The sequence below is a fragment of the Brugia malayi genome, assembly GCF_000002995.4.
Source record: "Brugia malayi strain FR3 genome assembly, contig: Bm_v4_ChrX_scaffold_001, whole genome shotgun sequence".
Lineage (NCBI taxonomy): Eukaryota > Metazoa > Nematoda > Chromadorea > Rhabditida > Onchocercidae > Brugia > Brugia malayi.
Genome location: NW_025062479.1, coordinates 10,291,772 through 10,307,265, shown reverse-complemented (window position 1 = coordinate 10,307,265; position 15,494 = coordinate 10,291,772). Strand labels below are relative to the sequence as shown.

The 15,494-nt window shown below is 23.0% G+C and overlaps 1 protein-coding gene across 1 annotated transcript; it reads left to right on the top strand.

Moving 5' to 3' along the window:
• Window positions 1-14,924, top strand: Bma-nmy-3 (Uncharacterized protein; the record flags this gene model as incomplete). The annotated part of the gene is made up of 33 exons (XM_043074357.1): window positions 1-20; window positions 437-599; window positions 779-913; window positions 1,209-1,396; window positions 2,354-2,540; window positions 2,783-2,846; window positions 2,943-3,151; window positions 3,385-3,523; window positions 3,852-3,970; window positions 4,225-4,324; window positions 4,511-4,575; window positions 5,105-5,275; window positions 5,942-6,072; window positions 6,304-6,464; window positions 6,955-7,028; window positions 7,126-7,250; window positions 7,467-7,689; window positions 7,863-7,969; window positions 8,114-8,273; window positions 8,495-8,569; window positions 8,764-8,886; window positions 9,386-9,472; window positions 10,130-10,275; window positions 10,863-10,953; window positions 11,464-11,607; window positions 12,006-12,172; window positions 12,388-12,470; window positions 12,833-12,996; window positions 13,115-13,276; window positions 13,672-13,868; window positions 14,084-14,225; window positions 14,451-14,613; window positions 14,812-14,924. The coding sequence occupies 33 exons, from the start codon at window positions 1-3 to the stop codon at window positions 14,922-14,924; spliced, it is 4,398 nt and encodes a 1,465-aa protein (XP_042930291.1).
• Window positions 14,925-15,494: the final 570 nt, after the last annotated feature.

Genomic DNA, 15,494 nt, shown 5'->3' with positions numbered 1-15,494 from the left:
ATGCAATCAACAGCATTCAGGCTAGTTTCATTCCGTAATTTTTTCCTTTTATTCATTTTTTTTAAGATCCTGTCTTATACATTTAATCAAATGCTACATTGTTAAGAAACGAAAAATGTTAATTCACCTTTCTTTTCTGTCATTTTCCTAACAAAACTTTAAAATTTATCAATCAGCATAGGATAAGATATTACTTAGTATATTGGTTTTGAAAAATGAACAACTGTTTTAAATCATAGCACATTAGTAAATTTCTTTTCATCATTTTTTCTTTTTTTTTGTAGTTAAAATTTCTTTCAAAAAAAAAAAGAAAGAAAAAAATTTTTTAAAAAAGGCAAAATAAAAATTCCATTATCTATTTTTGTCTCTCTCTTTCATCTTTTGCTAGAATTTTTTTTGATCATTTAGGAATTAATAATTTTATTTAATGTTATAGATTTCTTGAAGTGTCAACGGAATATTGTCATTCCTCGAACGATTATGAGACAACAATTTGGATAAAAGATCCAGATGTTGAATTTCGTTGTGCAACAATTCTCGAGGAATATGACGATAATGTTATTGTTGGTCTTCATGATGAAAATGGTCATTTTGAAAAGGTTAATTAATTAGCATTCTTTTATTTTTCTTAATTAGGTACATGAATTAATTTTAAATTTTCTTAGTATTTTAAAAATTTTCTTAAATAAATTAATGAAAAAAAGTAAGAATTTAGAATTTGAAATAAAAAAAGCTTGTTTTAAAATTATTAATTGATTCAAGCAAAATAAATTTTTAGCGTGTTATACCAAAATCAGAGGTGAATTTATCAAGTGTGTCATATTTTGTTGAAGATATGTGTAATCTAAGTGAATTAAATGAAGCATGCGTTCTTGAAGTCATTCGTTCACGATATAAAGCACAACTTATTCATGTTTCTTTTTCTTTTCTATATTTTATTTTTTATCATAATTAATTATAGCAATTACATCATCAAAAAACCTTTACAAAATTTTTGAAGGAAAAAAATTATTTTTTTTGTTAATATATAAAAAAACAAGTTTTTTTATTTTGGTAATATATTTTTTTTTATCAATTTATATTATCTAATTTTATTTATTGTGTATGTAATTTTCTTCTTTGTTTTTTCTTCAACTTAATTATATCTAATTTTTATTGATAAAAAATTGAATTTGTTTCTTTTTTTTTGTTTCTTTTTTTTTCGATAGACTTATTCGGGTCTCTTTTGCCTTGTTGTTAATCCATGGAAGAATATACCGATTTATACGAAGGAAATAATGAAAGCATATATGCATAGCACTGATAAAAATTTAAATTTACCACCACATATATATGCTATTGCTCAATCTACTTATGATGGCCTTTTAAGTGGTAATAATCAATCAATCTTAATAACGTAAGTTTTTTTATTTTATAATTATATCATTTACATTGTAATTCATTTAACCGTCATTACATTTAATTTACATCATTTTATTATTCAATATTATCATTTTTTTAATTTAATTTTAGCACTTTTTTATCCAAATCTTAGCATTTTTATAAAATTTAAATTCTTATTTTAAACAATTTAATTTGTTAATTTCCTTTTTCTAAAATAAAGTGCAAAAAATTTTTTGTTTGAAGAAACAAATTTAAAAAATGAAAATTTCCTTGTAACCTGACGATTTGAATTTATTAATAGACTTCCTTTTTTTCCTGAAATAAAATGAAAAATATTTGTTTTGAGGAAAGAAATTAAAAGAAAAAGGGAGAAAGAAAAGCCTGGCATAAAATGCTTTCTTATAAAGTGATAAATGACTTAGAAAAAATTAATGATATTTTTTTTAAAAAAAAAAAGATGAAAATTAAAGTGTGATGGAAGTGATAACAGATATTTACCACTTTAATTACATTTTATCATCCTAAAGTATTAGCTTTAGCTGCAAATACAAGATTTTGGAATTTTTGGTTTTTTTTTCTTTTTCAAAAAATATTAAGGACAGTTAAACTTTGAACAAATTAATATAATTGATTATATAAAAGCAATCAAATTTTACTGTCACTAGATTTAAAATTGAAAGAAAAAAATATTTATAAGAAAAAATGGATGTTTGCAAAAAATTAAACTTTATAAATAATTTCTTGCCATTGAAATTTAATGTTCAATTGTAATAAAATTAGGAAGATTTGAAGTTCGATTATTGCTAATATTTAAAAAAAAAAAAAACAAAAAAACTAGCAAAATAAAGTTAAAATTTAAAGAAAACGAAAAAATATACAGACGACAATGATGTTTAATGAAAATCGTATAAAATGAAAGAAAAATTTAATTATGAGAATATAATTTAAAATCATTATAACCAAGTTTTAGAGGTGAAAGTGGAGCAGGTAAGACTGTTAATACAAAACGAATTATTGAATACCTTGGTGTATTATCCGAATATCGCGGTGAATTTGGAATATCCGACGGTATCGATAAACGACTTACAGCTGCCGGAATTGTCATTGAAGCATTTGCTAATGCATCAACAATTCATAACAGTAACAGCTCTCGACTGGTATTAAATATTTTGTTGTTATTTTTACAATTAAAAAATTAGAGTCAAACAAACGCATATTTGTTTTATTAAGTTAAAATTATTTAAAATTTTGTGTTTTGAAGAAAAATTAAGATTTAGAATGCGTTTTTTTCTTTTTTTTTGCAATATTTAATTTGAAATTATAAAAATACGATTTATGAAGTGTTACCATACAACAATGAATTATTCATAAATTTGTTAATTATTATTATTAATTAAAGGGAAAATTTATTCGGATAGATTATGGTGATGATATGACGATGAAAGGTGCTCAAATTCAAACGTGTATGGCATACATATATTTCATTATTTTTTATTGTCTTTTTTTGCTTTTATTTCTTCTTGAAAATTGGAAAAATTTAACTTTTTTCTTTCATATAGATTTGCTCGAAAAATCACGCGTTGTAAAACAAAATAATGATGATCGGAATTTCCATATTTTTTATCAGTTGTTATCAGATGGCTTTGATAAGGATTTACGTTACTCGTTTGGCCTTGGACAAAAAGCTAGTGCATATAAGTTCTTAAATCAAGGTGGCAAAATTACGGATCCGGAAATTGATGATGCCCAAAGTGCTATAGACACATTGGTAAGTAATAATGGAATGTAATTAATTATTACATTGTTACTCTTGTTTACTTGCATTTTTATAATTTTGTGTATTTTTTTTTTCCTTGCTTCCTAATATTTATTTATTTTTGATTAAATATTTTTTGAAATATTTTAAAAATAATTAGTCATAGCTTTGTATACAATTATTGATTTTCATAGTTTATATGTAACTTTAAAATTTTAGAGAGAATTAAAATTTCTTAACTACAGCGTGCAATGGATACTATCAAATTTAGCAAACATGAAGTAGAGGAGATTTTCGAAGTAGTAGCTGCATGCATCCTTCTTGGTGAAATCAAATTTACTGAAAGAAGCGGTTTTGATATTACTTATGTTGATGGTGTTAAAGGTTAGCTGATACTTTATATGTATCGTTTTTTTAATATTATTACAAGCTTTGTTGCATTTTATCTATTTATTATTATTATTACCACTATTATTATTATCGCTATGTTATCACTATTATTGTTATTATTATTATTGTTATTGTCATTATTATTATTACTACTGTTACTACTAATAATAATTACTATTATCTTCATTGTCACTATTATTACCATTATTATTAATTTTTATTATTATCACAATTGTTTGTAATATTATTTATTTAAAAATTATCCCAATTCTTCTTTATTTCAATTAATTTATGTATTCAAACAATATGAAATTATTTGCAGAAGTTGAAGCAGCATGTCGCATTCTTGGTGTCAAAACTAACACTCTTATTGATGCTTTAACTCAACCATCAATAAAAGTGAATGATGTGGTAATTAGAAAAAGTCAAAATCTTACAAAGGTTATGTAATTTGCAATTAGTTCTTGCCAATTTTAAATCAGTTTTTAATTATTTGGTAAATTTATTAAATAAACAAAAATTGCCCAAATTGTGATTTCTAAATGAATTCAATTCCATAACATAAACAAATTTTTCATTTTTTTAATAATTTTTAGCTCTAATTAATATTAAATTGTTCGTTCTTTTTTTTCCAAACTTAAGAATTAAAATTCAAAAAAAAAAATAAATAAATAAATAAAAATTCAATTTTTCAGACATTAAGTTCACTGCTAGGTTTATGTAAAAGTATTTACGAACGACTCTTCAACTGGATTCTGTCACGATGCAATGCGGCACTAAATGAAACATTTCATCGTAAGTAATTTTTCTAGATGAATGGAGAAAATTTTTTGATGAGAAAATTCGAAAATGTCGAAATCACATCCGGAAATATCGAGGAATTAGAGAAATTCAAAACAAAGAAAAAAAAGTAATGAAGTTTTATAAATTTTTCCTTTTTAATAAATATTACTAAATTGTTGTCGTATTGAAATTGTTTAGCTAGTAAATCATTGCTAACTTATTATATTGGCGTACTTGATATTGCTGGCTTTGAAATTACTAAAGTAAGTGTTATCATTTTCATCCTGATAATTGGTAAAATTTTTTTAATTTCTCAAGAATCATATCAAATTATTTTTAAGTTTTGTATTTTCTTTTATTTAAAAAATTTTGAAATTACTGAAGTTTCATTCTGAAAATATGAAAAAAGCGAGAATTTGTAGTTTATATCAATTTGTACTATTTTTAATGAATTAACAATACAGAATTACCCAAAAAATTGCCTTTTTTCATATTAAATCACATATATTTTATTTAAAAAACGAATTTCTTTTTTCAAATTTAAAAAGTTAATTTAGTAAATGAATTCGCTATTAAATTTGCTAAAACTTCATCAAAGCACATGTTTTTATTACTTGGATTATTGTTTGCTAATATGATAGTTTATAGCATTTTTTGTATGATAATACATGTAATTTATAAGTTTTAACTTCATTTAATTTTCATTTATTGAATTATTGTAAGTAATAAATTTTAAAAGTATTTGTTAATTATTATTTCTTTTTTCCTTTTTCCGCTTCTTTTTTTTTGTAGATGAATAGCTTTGAACAATTTTGTATTAATTATACGAATGAAAAATTGCAACAGTTCTTCAATGATTTCATGTTTGTACGTGAACAACAAGAATATTTAAATGAAGGAATTGAATGGCAATATGTTGATTATGGCACTGATATGCAAAATACCATTGAATTTATTGAAAAGGTTATTTGTTTTTCTTTTCCCTTTATATCGTATTTAAATATTTTAATAAATTAATAGTTATTTTAGTTTGTATAATTAATTACAATTTATAATTATTTTTTTGTATTGTTTAAATGTTTTGATAAATTGGTAGTTATTTCAATTTATATAATTAATTACAATTTATAATTACTTGCTTTTTCTTTTTTCTGTATGGATAAGTGGTTGTGATGAAGTAGTTTGATTCCCTTAGTTGGAGACAAGGTAGCGATTCTGTAGTTTTATAATGAAATAGATTGTTATGTGTATGTATCCGGATTGGTCCAATTGTGGTTTACTTATTGTATGATCTGATCAGGTTTATTCAAGTATTTCATTGAATTAAAACAGTTATTCCAACTTACATAAACTACTGTTTATAATTTTTTTTTTTTTTTTTTTTTGTATTCAAATATTTGTTTAAATTACAATAATTATTCTAATTTACATGATTAATTGTAACCCTTTTTATTTTATTTTTCTCCCTTTTGCACTCAAATATTTCCACCAAATTGATTTAATTATTTTAATTTGCACAATTTATAAAATGTATAAATCTTCATTTATCAAATTGGTCAAATTTTTCATATATTTAACAAATTTATATAAATAAAATTTGATTCATCTTTTTTTTAAATTTTATTTTAGCCATTAGGATTGCTCTCACTCTTACAAGAAGAATGTCTTGTACCAAATGGTAATGATCAATCGTTGCTTGAAAAACTTCTTTCGGCAAATGCTAACAATACTATCTTCACTCGTTCAAGACAATCAGCAAGGTTAATGTTTAGAATTAAACATAATTTTTTTTTGTTTGTTAAATTTTTATTTCTCGAATAAAAAGAATCAAATTTTTAGAAGTTCATTTTTTACTTTTGAAAGAAAAAAATAAAAAATCATGTTTTTGGAATGGAAAATTTTCAACATTTCATTTCTTTTTTAATTTTTCGATTTTAAATTTTAGTCTTTTTTTTTTTTTGCAAAATATTAAAATATTATTAATATTTTAGACATACTACAGCATCACATTTTTCAATAGCTCATTACGCGGGTAATGTAGCATATAATATCAATGGTTGGGTTGAGAAGAATAAAGATGTGTTAGAACGAAATGGATTAGAAGTACTTGCATCAAGTACCAAACCTCTTCTACAAATTCTTTTCCCTTTATGTTAGTTATAATAATTATAAATTATTTTTTAAGAAAATAAAGTAAAAGAATAAAAAAACACCCATTTTATCAAATATATCTACAAAAATTTTATTGGTTAATTGAAATGATAAAAAGATGATAATTAAATTTACAAACTAATTTTAGCTTTTCCTTTCCTTTTTTTATACAATTATTCGTAGATTATTTTTAAAATATTGTTAGCTCATTTGCCTAATGTTTCTATTTGTTTATTTATTAATTTATTTCAATTTTTTTTAAATTTATAAGACGAATGATTGTATCTATGATATATTAGATAATTTTTAAACAAATGCTTTTACTCCTTTATAAATTGCTAATGATTTTTTGTGAATTATTGATTATTTATAGATTTCAATGCATTTTTACACTTAATTTATTTGCAAAATAATCATTTCTTTCTTTCTTTTTTTATTTTTTTGAATATTAAAAATATGATTTAAAAAGCAGTAAACTTTTAAAATTGTAGTGGAAGAAGAAAAAGAAAAATCACGATCTAAACGGCAATCGATGTCATCAAATACCGTTTCATATTTGTATAAAGTAAGATAATTTATTATTACAATTAAATTTATTTTTTTTAATTTGATTATTTAAGAAATGATCAATTTATCTTTTATAAATAAATGAATTTTTTTAGGAGCAATTGTTAAACTTACTTCAAACACTTAACTCAACAGTGGCACATTTTATTCGTTGTATTGCACCAAATAAAACACGATTACCAGGTGTTATTGATTCACATCTTGTGCTTCATCAATTAAGGTATATATTAATAGTACAAAATTAAAATATATATTGATAATACAATATTTATTATAGTACATGTAGAATTATTGATGGGATACTTTGTAACGAAATATTCAGTTTTATTGATGATAGTGAATAATTTATATCAAATAATTTTAATCATAAAAGAAATTATTATTTGAAAGTTAATAATGAATTTTTATGTATAATGTCAAATAAACATTATTTCAGATGTAATGGTGTATTGGAAGGTCTTAGAATATGTCGTCAAGGCTATCCTAATCGAATGACATTTGATGAATTTATTATAAGGTATCGTATTTTGGCAACAAATGTTAGTCTTGGATATGGACAAATTGCTGTTAAACGTTTCTGTGATGCGATCAATCTTGATTCAACATGCATACAAATTGGAAAAACAAAAGTTTATTGTAAAATTGGTGTAATTTCAGAAGTATGTTTGTTTATTTGTTTACTCGTTTATTCGTCGTTTACTTGTTTGTTTGTTTGTTTTATTTGTTTATTTGCTCGTTTGCTGTATTTGTAAATATTAAATTTGAAGTTTTATTTCTAAATTTCTTAAATTAGGTTAAAAATTTGACATGAAATAGATATTATATTTTTCAGTTAGAAAATCGTCGTAAAAAACATTTAAGTGAGTTAATGTGTGGAATACAAGCATCAATACGATGGTATTTGGAACAACAGCGCTATGAAGAATTACTTAAAAATAGGTATTTAATATATTTTACAAAAAAAAAAAAAAATGTTATTTTTTTTTTCAAAAAATTGATCAAAGAATTATTTAATTCATTTTATTATAACATTTATTAATAATATTTTTTTTTTCATAAAAAAAAGTGATGGTTAATTTTCAGAGAAACAATTTTAACCATTCAAAGTAACATTCGATGTTTCACTCAAATTTCCACGTGGAATTGGTATCGACTGTTATTGATTGTAAAAGAACTTATACCATTGAATAAGGATAAAGTAAGATTGGAAGAATTGTTGAAAATAAACGATGAGTTAACAGAGGTATATTATTGTTATCATATTTTAATTGTAACAATTTAATATTAATTTCATTTGATCAATCTAAAAAAATTAAATTAGATTTGTTAATTTTAAATTGGATTTAATCGAAATAATAAGATAACACATTATTATCCTGAACGGCAATGGCAATGATAATACCAGTGTGTTTTATTATAGTTATATTAATTTAATAATGATTAATTTCATTTCAGTTTTTTCAGGAATTAAACAATTTACATGGTAATTATGATGAAGTTCGAAAATTATTGGATAAAGCTAATTGTAAAATTAAAAATGTATGTTTTTGCTTCAAATATTTATTTTGTTTCTCTTCTTTATTTTGGTTTTGTTTTCACTCTTATTTTTTTCTTTCAAATTAGATTTACCTTTAAATTCTTGCAATGTAATAAACCAAAAAATTAATTGAAATTTTAATTAACTAAATTATTTTGTCTTCTCTTCTTTTTCTCTTTTTTTTTCTTCCTTTCAGCTTGAAGATGAAAAAGAATCGTATATTTTGCAAAATGCTGAAATAAAGGAAGAATTGACGCAACATGAAGAACTTATGGAAATGATGGAGAAAAAATTTGATGAACAACATGCTAAAGTTATGGTAAAAAAGAATTTTAAATTAATTTTTTTTTAATTATATGTAAAGCTTATTAGTAATTATAAACAGAATTTTGATAATAATGAGTGATCTTGGTGGGTTTCTTGAATATAACAAATTAAAAAATAATCAATTCTGAAAAATTATCTATGCATTATTATTTTCTGATTCATATCATTATTTTTCTTTTAAATATTAATGAATGAGAACAAAAATGAATTTTGTATAAACATTAAAAGATATTGAAAATTATTATGAAAGAAGAATAAATTATTTTTTACCTAGAAAAAAAAAGTTTTTTTCTCTTTTTTTTTGATCTCATCATTAATTAGTTTAGTAAATATGTGAATTAAAACTTGTAAACATTTTAAGAATCAATTTTTATCAAAGAAAAGAAACACAAGACTGCAATAAATTCTTCTTTTCTTTGGGTAACAAAAACTTGAAAAAAAAAGGTAATCTGCAACTTTAGTTATTTTATTTGTTTTTATTTTATTTACAGAAAATACAGAATTGTTTGCAAGAAAATGAAAAGAAGATCGAATTTATTGAAAGTGAAAAAAAAAATCTTGAAAATGAACTCTGCAAGGTAAGAAGAAGATTTACTGGTAATTGAGAGCAAATGATTTAGTTTTCATTTTGCTTAACCAAACTTTGTATTTTTTGTGGGGTTTGTATTTTATTTCGCAAGTTCATTTGAAAAATAAAAGTTCACTTAAAAAGAAAATGAGTTTAGTTTAAATTACAAAGTTAGTTTTGATTTGTACAAATTTCATTTTCTTTTGTTGAAATTTTACTTAATTTTTTTTTTTTTGACATTTGAATAAAAAAAAAGCGAAACATTTTTTTTTGTGTCTGATTGAAATATGAACCTTAATTTTAAGCAACACAAATTATATCATTTGTTATCGAATAATAATTAGCAATGAACTTGTATTATTCCAATTATTGCAGTAAATTTTTGTTTAAAATTAAAAAAATCAAATTATATTTTTTTGTGTAGTTGAAAATTTGTAAAATTTGATGATTAATTGATTTAGAATGAATTAAAAGATTGAAAAGATTAATTGAAAGATTTTTACAATGTATTCATAAAATTCGAACGTAACATTGTGAATAATTTCTTAAATTATTCAAAATTTCTCTTTTTTTCTTTAAAAAAGAAAAGAAAGAAGACAATGATATATTTTAAAATAATAAAAATTGATAAATATGATAAGTGACACTAATGATTAATAATTTATAGAGCAAACGTAATTATGAACGAGAATATGAATTTCGGCAACAAATTGCAAATGATTTGGAAATACGTGAGAGGACAATAAAAGAAATTGAATTAAAAACGGAATTAATGGATAAGGAACGAAATAAGCAATCAAATAAAATACAAGAGTATGCTTGAAAAAAATTTTAGACAAATTTTTATAATTATAAAGAATAAGTCTATAACATAAATTATATTATGATAAAATTTAAATAAATGGAATGATATTTTGTTAATCAAATATCCGATTACTAATTAATTTTATAACAAAGGTTTAGTTGTTACAATTGCTAAACAAAATTAGCCGTATCATCTATATGTTAAAGTGTAGTTTAAAATTTGTTTACAAAAATAAGAAGTATTTTAAACTAGTGTCCTTTTTAAATTCATCAATTTGAAATTTTCTTTTTCTCTCTCTCTGTCTGATAGGTATAATTTCTTCAAATTTTTTAAACAATTGTCTGGTTTACAAGAAAAGAAAAAAAGGCATCCTTTTTTTTGTTCTGTTTAGTTGAATTTTACTTCGAATAAAAATGAAAGTACAATGCTGCTTCTAAAGTTGAAATATGCTTTTTATCTTTTGGTAATTCAGAAAACATGTTAATAAGTGAATATTAGAGAAGCATCCAGAAAATTGAAATTAGAAAGACTTGAAAATTTAAATTAAAATTATCAATAATAAAAGCATTTTTGCATCCTGAAATGATAATTTTAGGCTAAAGGAACAAGTGAAAAAATTAACCGAACATAATAATCAGCAAACGGACGTAATTACAAATTTGCAACGTTGTGTTACGGAGTTAAATGTTCGCATTTTCGTCTTTGTTTTATTGATAGAAAAATATTTTTTAGTGGAAATTTTTTTTTGTTAATAAATAATACTGGTCAATCAATTTATCATGAATCCTTAATTATTGCTGACAAATCAATGAATCATGGATTGTTGATAGATAAATTATAAGATCAGAAAAATTCAAATATTTTATTCCACAACGTAAAATAGTAACTGAATAGAACTCAAAATGATAGAAATTTTTAATGCATTATGATAAATTAATGAGTTCGTTGATCAGATGAATTGAATTATCGAAAGTTAAATCAGTAATTATTATTAAATGAAATGAGTTGATAGCATGATAAGAAATACCTTTAGCTGGAATGAATCTTTACAATGATAATTGAAATATAATGGTGATAAATATCAAATGATATATGAGCGATTAAAATGAATTATCATGGAATTATTTTGTCAATTTGATGAAAGCAGCACTAAATGATAATGATATCTTATTTTGCAACATTAATTTACTTTCCAGGAAAAAAACAACAACTTTGATGATATAATGATAATGGAGAAAAAAATACGAAAGAAATTAGAAAATGAACGAGCTGAACAAGAGTTTGAAATGGAAAAACTGAAGCAAAATGAGCAAAAAGCAATGACAAAAGTGGAAACACTGGTACTTATAATACTCGTCGTGCAAAATTAGATATTAATTAAATATTGATCAGATATTAATCATATTAATTAAGCATTAATTGGAGTTATATATATGAATGAAACGTTAAATAGAATTAAATTAAATATTAATTGGATATTGATTAATTTAATTAAACTAAAATGAATGAACAAATTTGTGTGAAAAAAGTGTTTCTACATCTAGGTTAAATTTTGAATACTTGACTTTAAAAGTTAATTGTTACATACTCTAATTAGAAATATATTGGCAAGCAAAGTTTATTATAAATTTGACTTTATAAATTGATTGTATTGAATCGAATAATTTAAGTTAGTGAAAAATATTAGTGAATGTTTCAATTTTTTTTCTAATTTCTTTTTCCAAATTATGCATTTTAGAAGGAAAATTGTTATGAGAAAGATAGAGAAATTCGAAGATTGGAAAAGAAATTAGATCAAACAATTGAGGAATCCAAAACAAATATTACTGAGATGAAAAAAATTCACAAACGATCAAAGGATGAATTGCAGAATCGTTTAGATGAATTGAAAAAAGCTTATCAAAAGTAAATTTTGTAAATTTTTAAAATTCCTTATTTATTACAATAATTTAGAAATATCATTCATGCATGCAATTAATGTAATGCTAGTATCGTATACTAATTTCTTGCATAATTGATATTTCAGACTGCTATCTTTCCGAAAAAGTTAACAAATAAAATAACTGTTAATTATTCAATTTGATCCACAAAATTACCACAATTTACATGCATATTTTAAGACTGGAAACAGAAAATAAGACACAAACGATGAAATTTGAATATTCTGAAAAAGAGCGAGAATCTTCCATTGAATCAGATTATGGCAAGAGATTTATTGAATTAAATCATTACTGTTTGACTTTGCTTTTTTTATCTTCATATATCAAATGTGTAATACAAAGTGAAATATGGCATCGCTTGATTAGAAAACAACAAATTAGTATGTGTACTATTCTTAATTAACAATTAATTCTATTATTCTATAAAATGATTAAATCATCATCACTGGCTAATAAAAGGGACAAATTTGATCAAGAATTATTTTAAAAAACTAGTATTATTGAATATTTTTTAATAATTTATTATGTTTTTTTTTTTTTTTTTTTTTTTCAAATTTACAATGATTTTTTATATTTACATGTTATCTTAGTAAATGAATAATTTCTAAAATTGTACTTATTTTAGTATCTGGTGGTAGACAAAGTCGTTTGGGTAGTCGACAATACTCTTCCAGTTCAATTGGTTCCATTGGATCAATTCGTACATTAAGCAGACGAACGGTTGAGCCAGAAAATAAATTCTCTTCTGGATTTCGTAGTCCTTCCACATTTTCACTAAGTTATTATTCGGTAAGTGATAAATGAATGATAATTGAGTTTAGCAATTATAAAAGTGATTAAATTGTGTGACTGTGGAATATGAATTTCAATATTTTACTTCATAAAATTCAAAAATGAATATTTCCAGGGTGATCCGTATAATCTGTCAAGATGTTCATCACAAAGTCAATTTGCTAATGAACGAAAAATTTCACAGCTAGAACGACAAATTGTTTCCGCACATACCGATGTACAAATGTTGAAACGAGAAATTGAAGTGTACAAGTCAACATTAGCAGAAAATGAAAAAGTAAGTTCAGCGTTCATTGACATATTACAAATATTATTACCTCTTAGGCAATGATCAGATCATTCTAAAGTATTGATTGTTTTTCTGTAATAATTATTTATCAACATTTTTAATTAGTTGATAAATATTCTGTATTGCTTAGTTGATAAATGGTTGATAAATGTTAGTTGATAAATATTCTATATTTTTTAATCCATCACTTATATTTTTTAATAGTTTCAAACAAATAATGTTCCTTCTTATGAATAATTACATGAAATCTTTTAGTGTTGATCGCATTGTTAGTATTATAGCTTCCTAATAGCATTTCAATCCATCATCTTAATGATGATGATAATAATTAGTAACTCTTAATTTTTGCTTTCAAACTTTTCCTTGAAATAGTTTTATTTAAGGAAAGAGATGTGTTATCGCAAAAAATTCGTACAATGGATATTTCTGTGAAAAAATTGGAACAATCATTAAAGGATGAAGAACGAAAAAATCATGAATGTGAGTTACGATTGAAGAAAACACAAAATGAATTGGAACATATACGTGATAAGTATGAAAAAGCGATAAAAAATGGGCAAACGGAAATTCTAGAAGAAAGGTTTATTTTAATTAATTAATTTGATTATTCATCATCTTGTAATATTAGTTTAATTAATTCAACCATTTATTGTTTCATAAATTCAATCGTTGTAATATTAATTTAGTTATTACGTTAATTAATCTTCTTGCTGTATTAATTCAATTTTGCAATAATTAATTAATTCAATTGCGCCTTATAATATCTTCATTTGTGTTCAATATATTCTATTGCAGAAGAAAAATGAGATTAAAAATGGATGCATTATCACGTATAAATGAAGTCAAAAAGCGAGATGAAAGAGAAGAACAAGCAATTGAAGAGTTACAAAAAGAACTTGTTATTAAAACATCACAACTTAATCGAGTTTTGGCACAAGTAAAAACTTAAAATAATAAATATTATTAAATCCTTTCTTTTTTAAATCAATCAAATGTTGTAAAATTTTTGATAGATAAATATAATGCGAATGACTTATGATATGAGTTGATATTTTATGCAAAAAACATTAATTAATTTGAAAAAAAAATCATTCAAACATAATTATAATTTTTGTTTTCTTTTTTTTCCTCCCTTCTGTGTTATACAATTATATTTTTATAGGTCAATCATCTTGAAAATATCAATAAAACACAGAGTGTTTATGGAGAAACATGGGAACATCAATATCGTATGGCACTTGCTGAATTAGAATCATTACGTGATGAAAATGCAAGCTTAAAAACAAAAATACGCAGACAATATCGTGAAATTGAACTTTTAAAACGTGAGATTTTACATTATTAATTAAAAACACGTAATAAAAAGCATTGAAATTACGCGTGTTATACGTCCATTTTTCGTACCCCATATCCGTGAACTTTTCAAGTTCTCTAGCTCTCAAATTTATTGTTTAACATTTTTGTAAACAATTGTAAGATTATTTAAACAAACTAATGATAAATTATTGATTTGTTAGTTGCAGAACAATCAGAAATGGAAGCAGATGTTGCTATGTTAGAAAGTAAAATGGGTATATCAGCAACAGAAACAACAACAGAAACAGCAACAACAACATTAGCAACAATAGGAACATAAAGTTCAAATGATAAATATGATTTATAAATTTGATAATATAATATCATTCGTTTTGCTATAGCTAAAGCTTCTTATTGTTTAACACTGCGATCTATGAATTATTAAAATTAAATTAACTCAAAAAAAAGCATACGAGAAAGAAAGTGAATTATTTTTACAAAAATTTTGCAATTCTTTTTTTGCATAAATTTCAGTTTGAATGATTGTCATTTTTTTCCTAAAATATTAATTGCATCATTACCTTTGAATTTCTTAATTGGTTGAATTCCTTTAAAAATTACAAATCTTTTTCATCTTGAACTAGAATAAAAAAAGAAAATAAGGTTGCTTCTACCAATGTTCAATATTCAAAAATGAAGTTTTAAATTCAAAAAATTTTAATCAGTTTACTGTTTTAAATTAGCCATGTACTGGGTATAAAATTTAACAAGATTTAATGATTTGAAGCCCTTTCAAATATTTATTTATTATCAATATCGCCTTACATTAATCAAAAGGTTATCAATAATTGTCACTAATAGTTATTAAAGAAGAGTTTCTTTATTTCAAAAAAAAAATATGTAGCTGTTT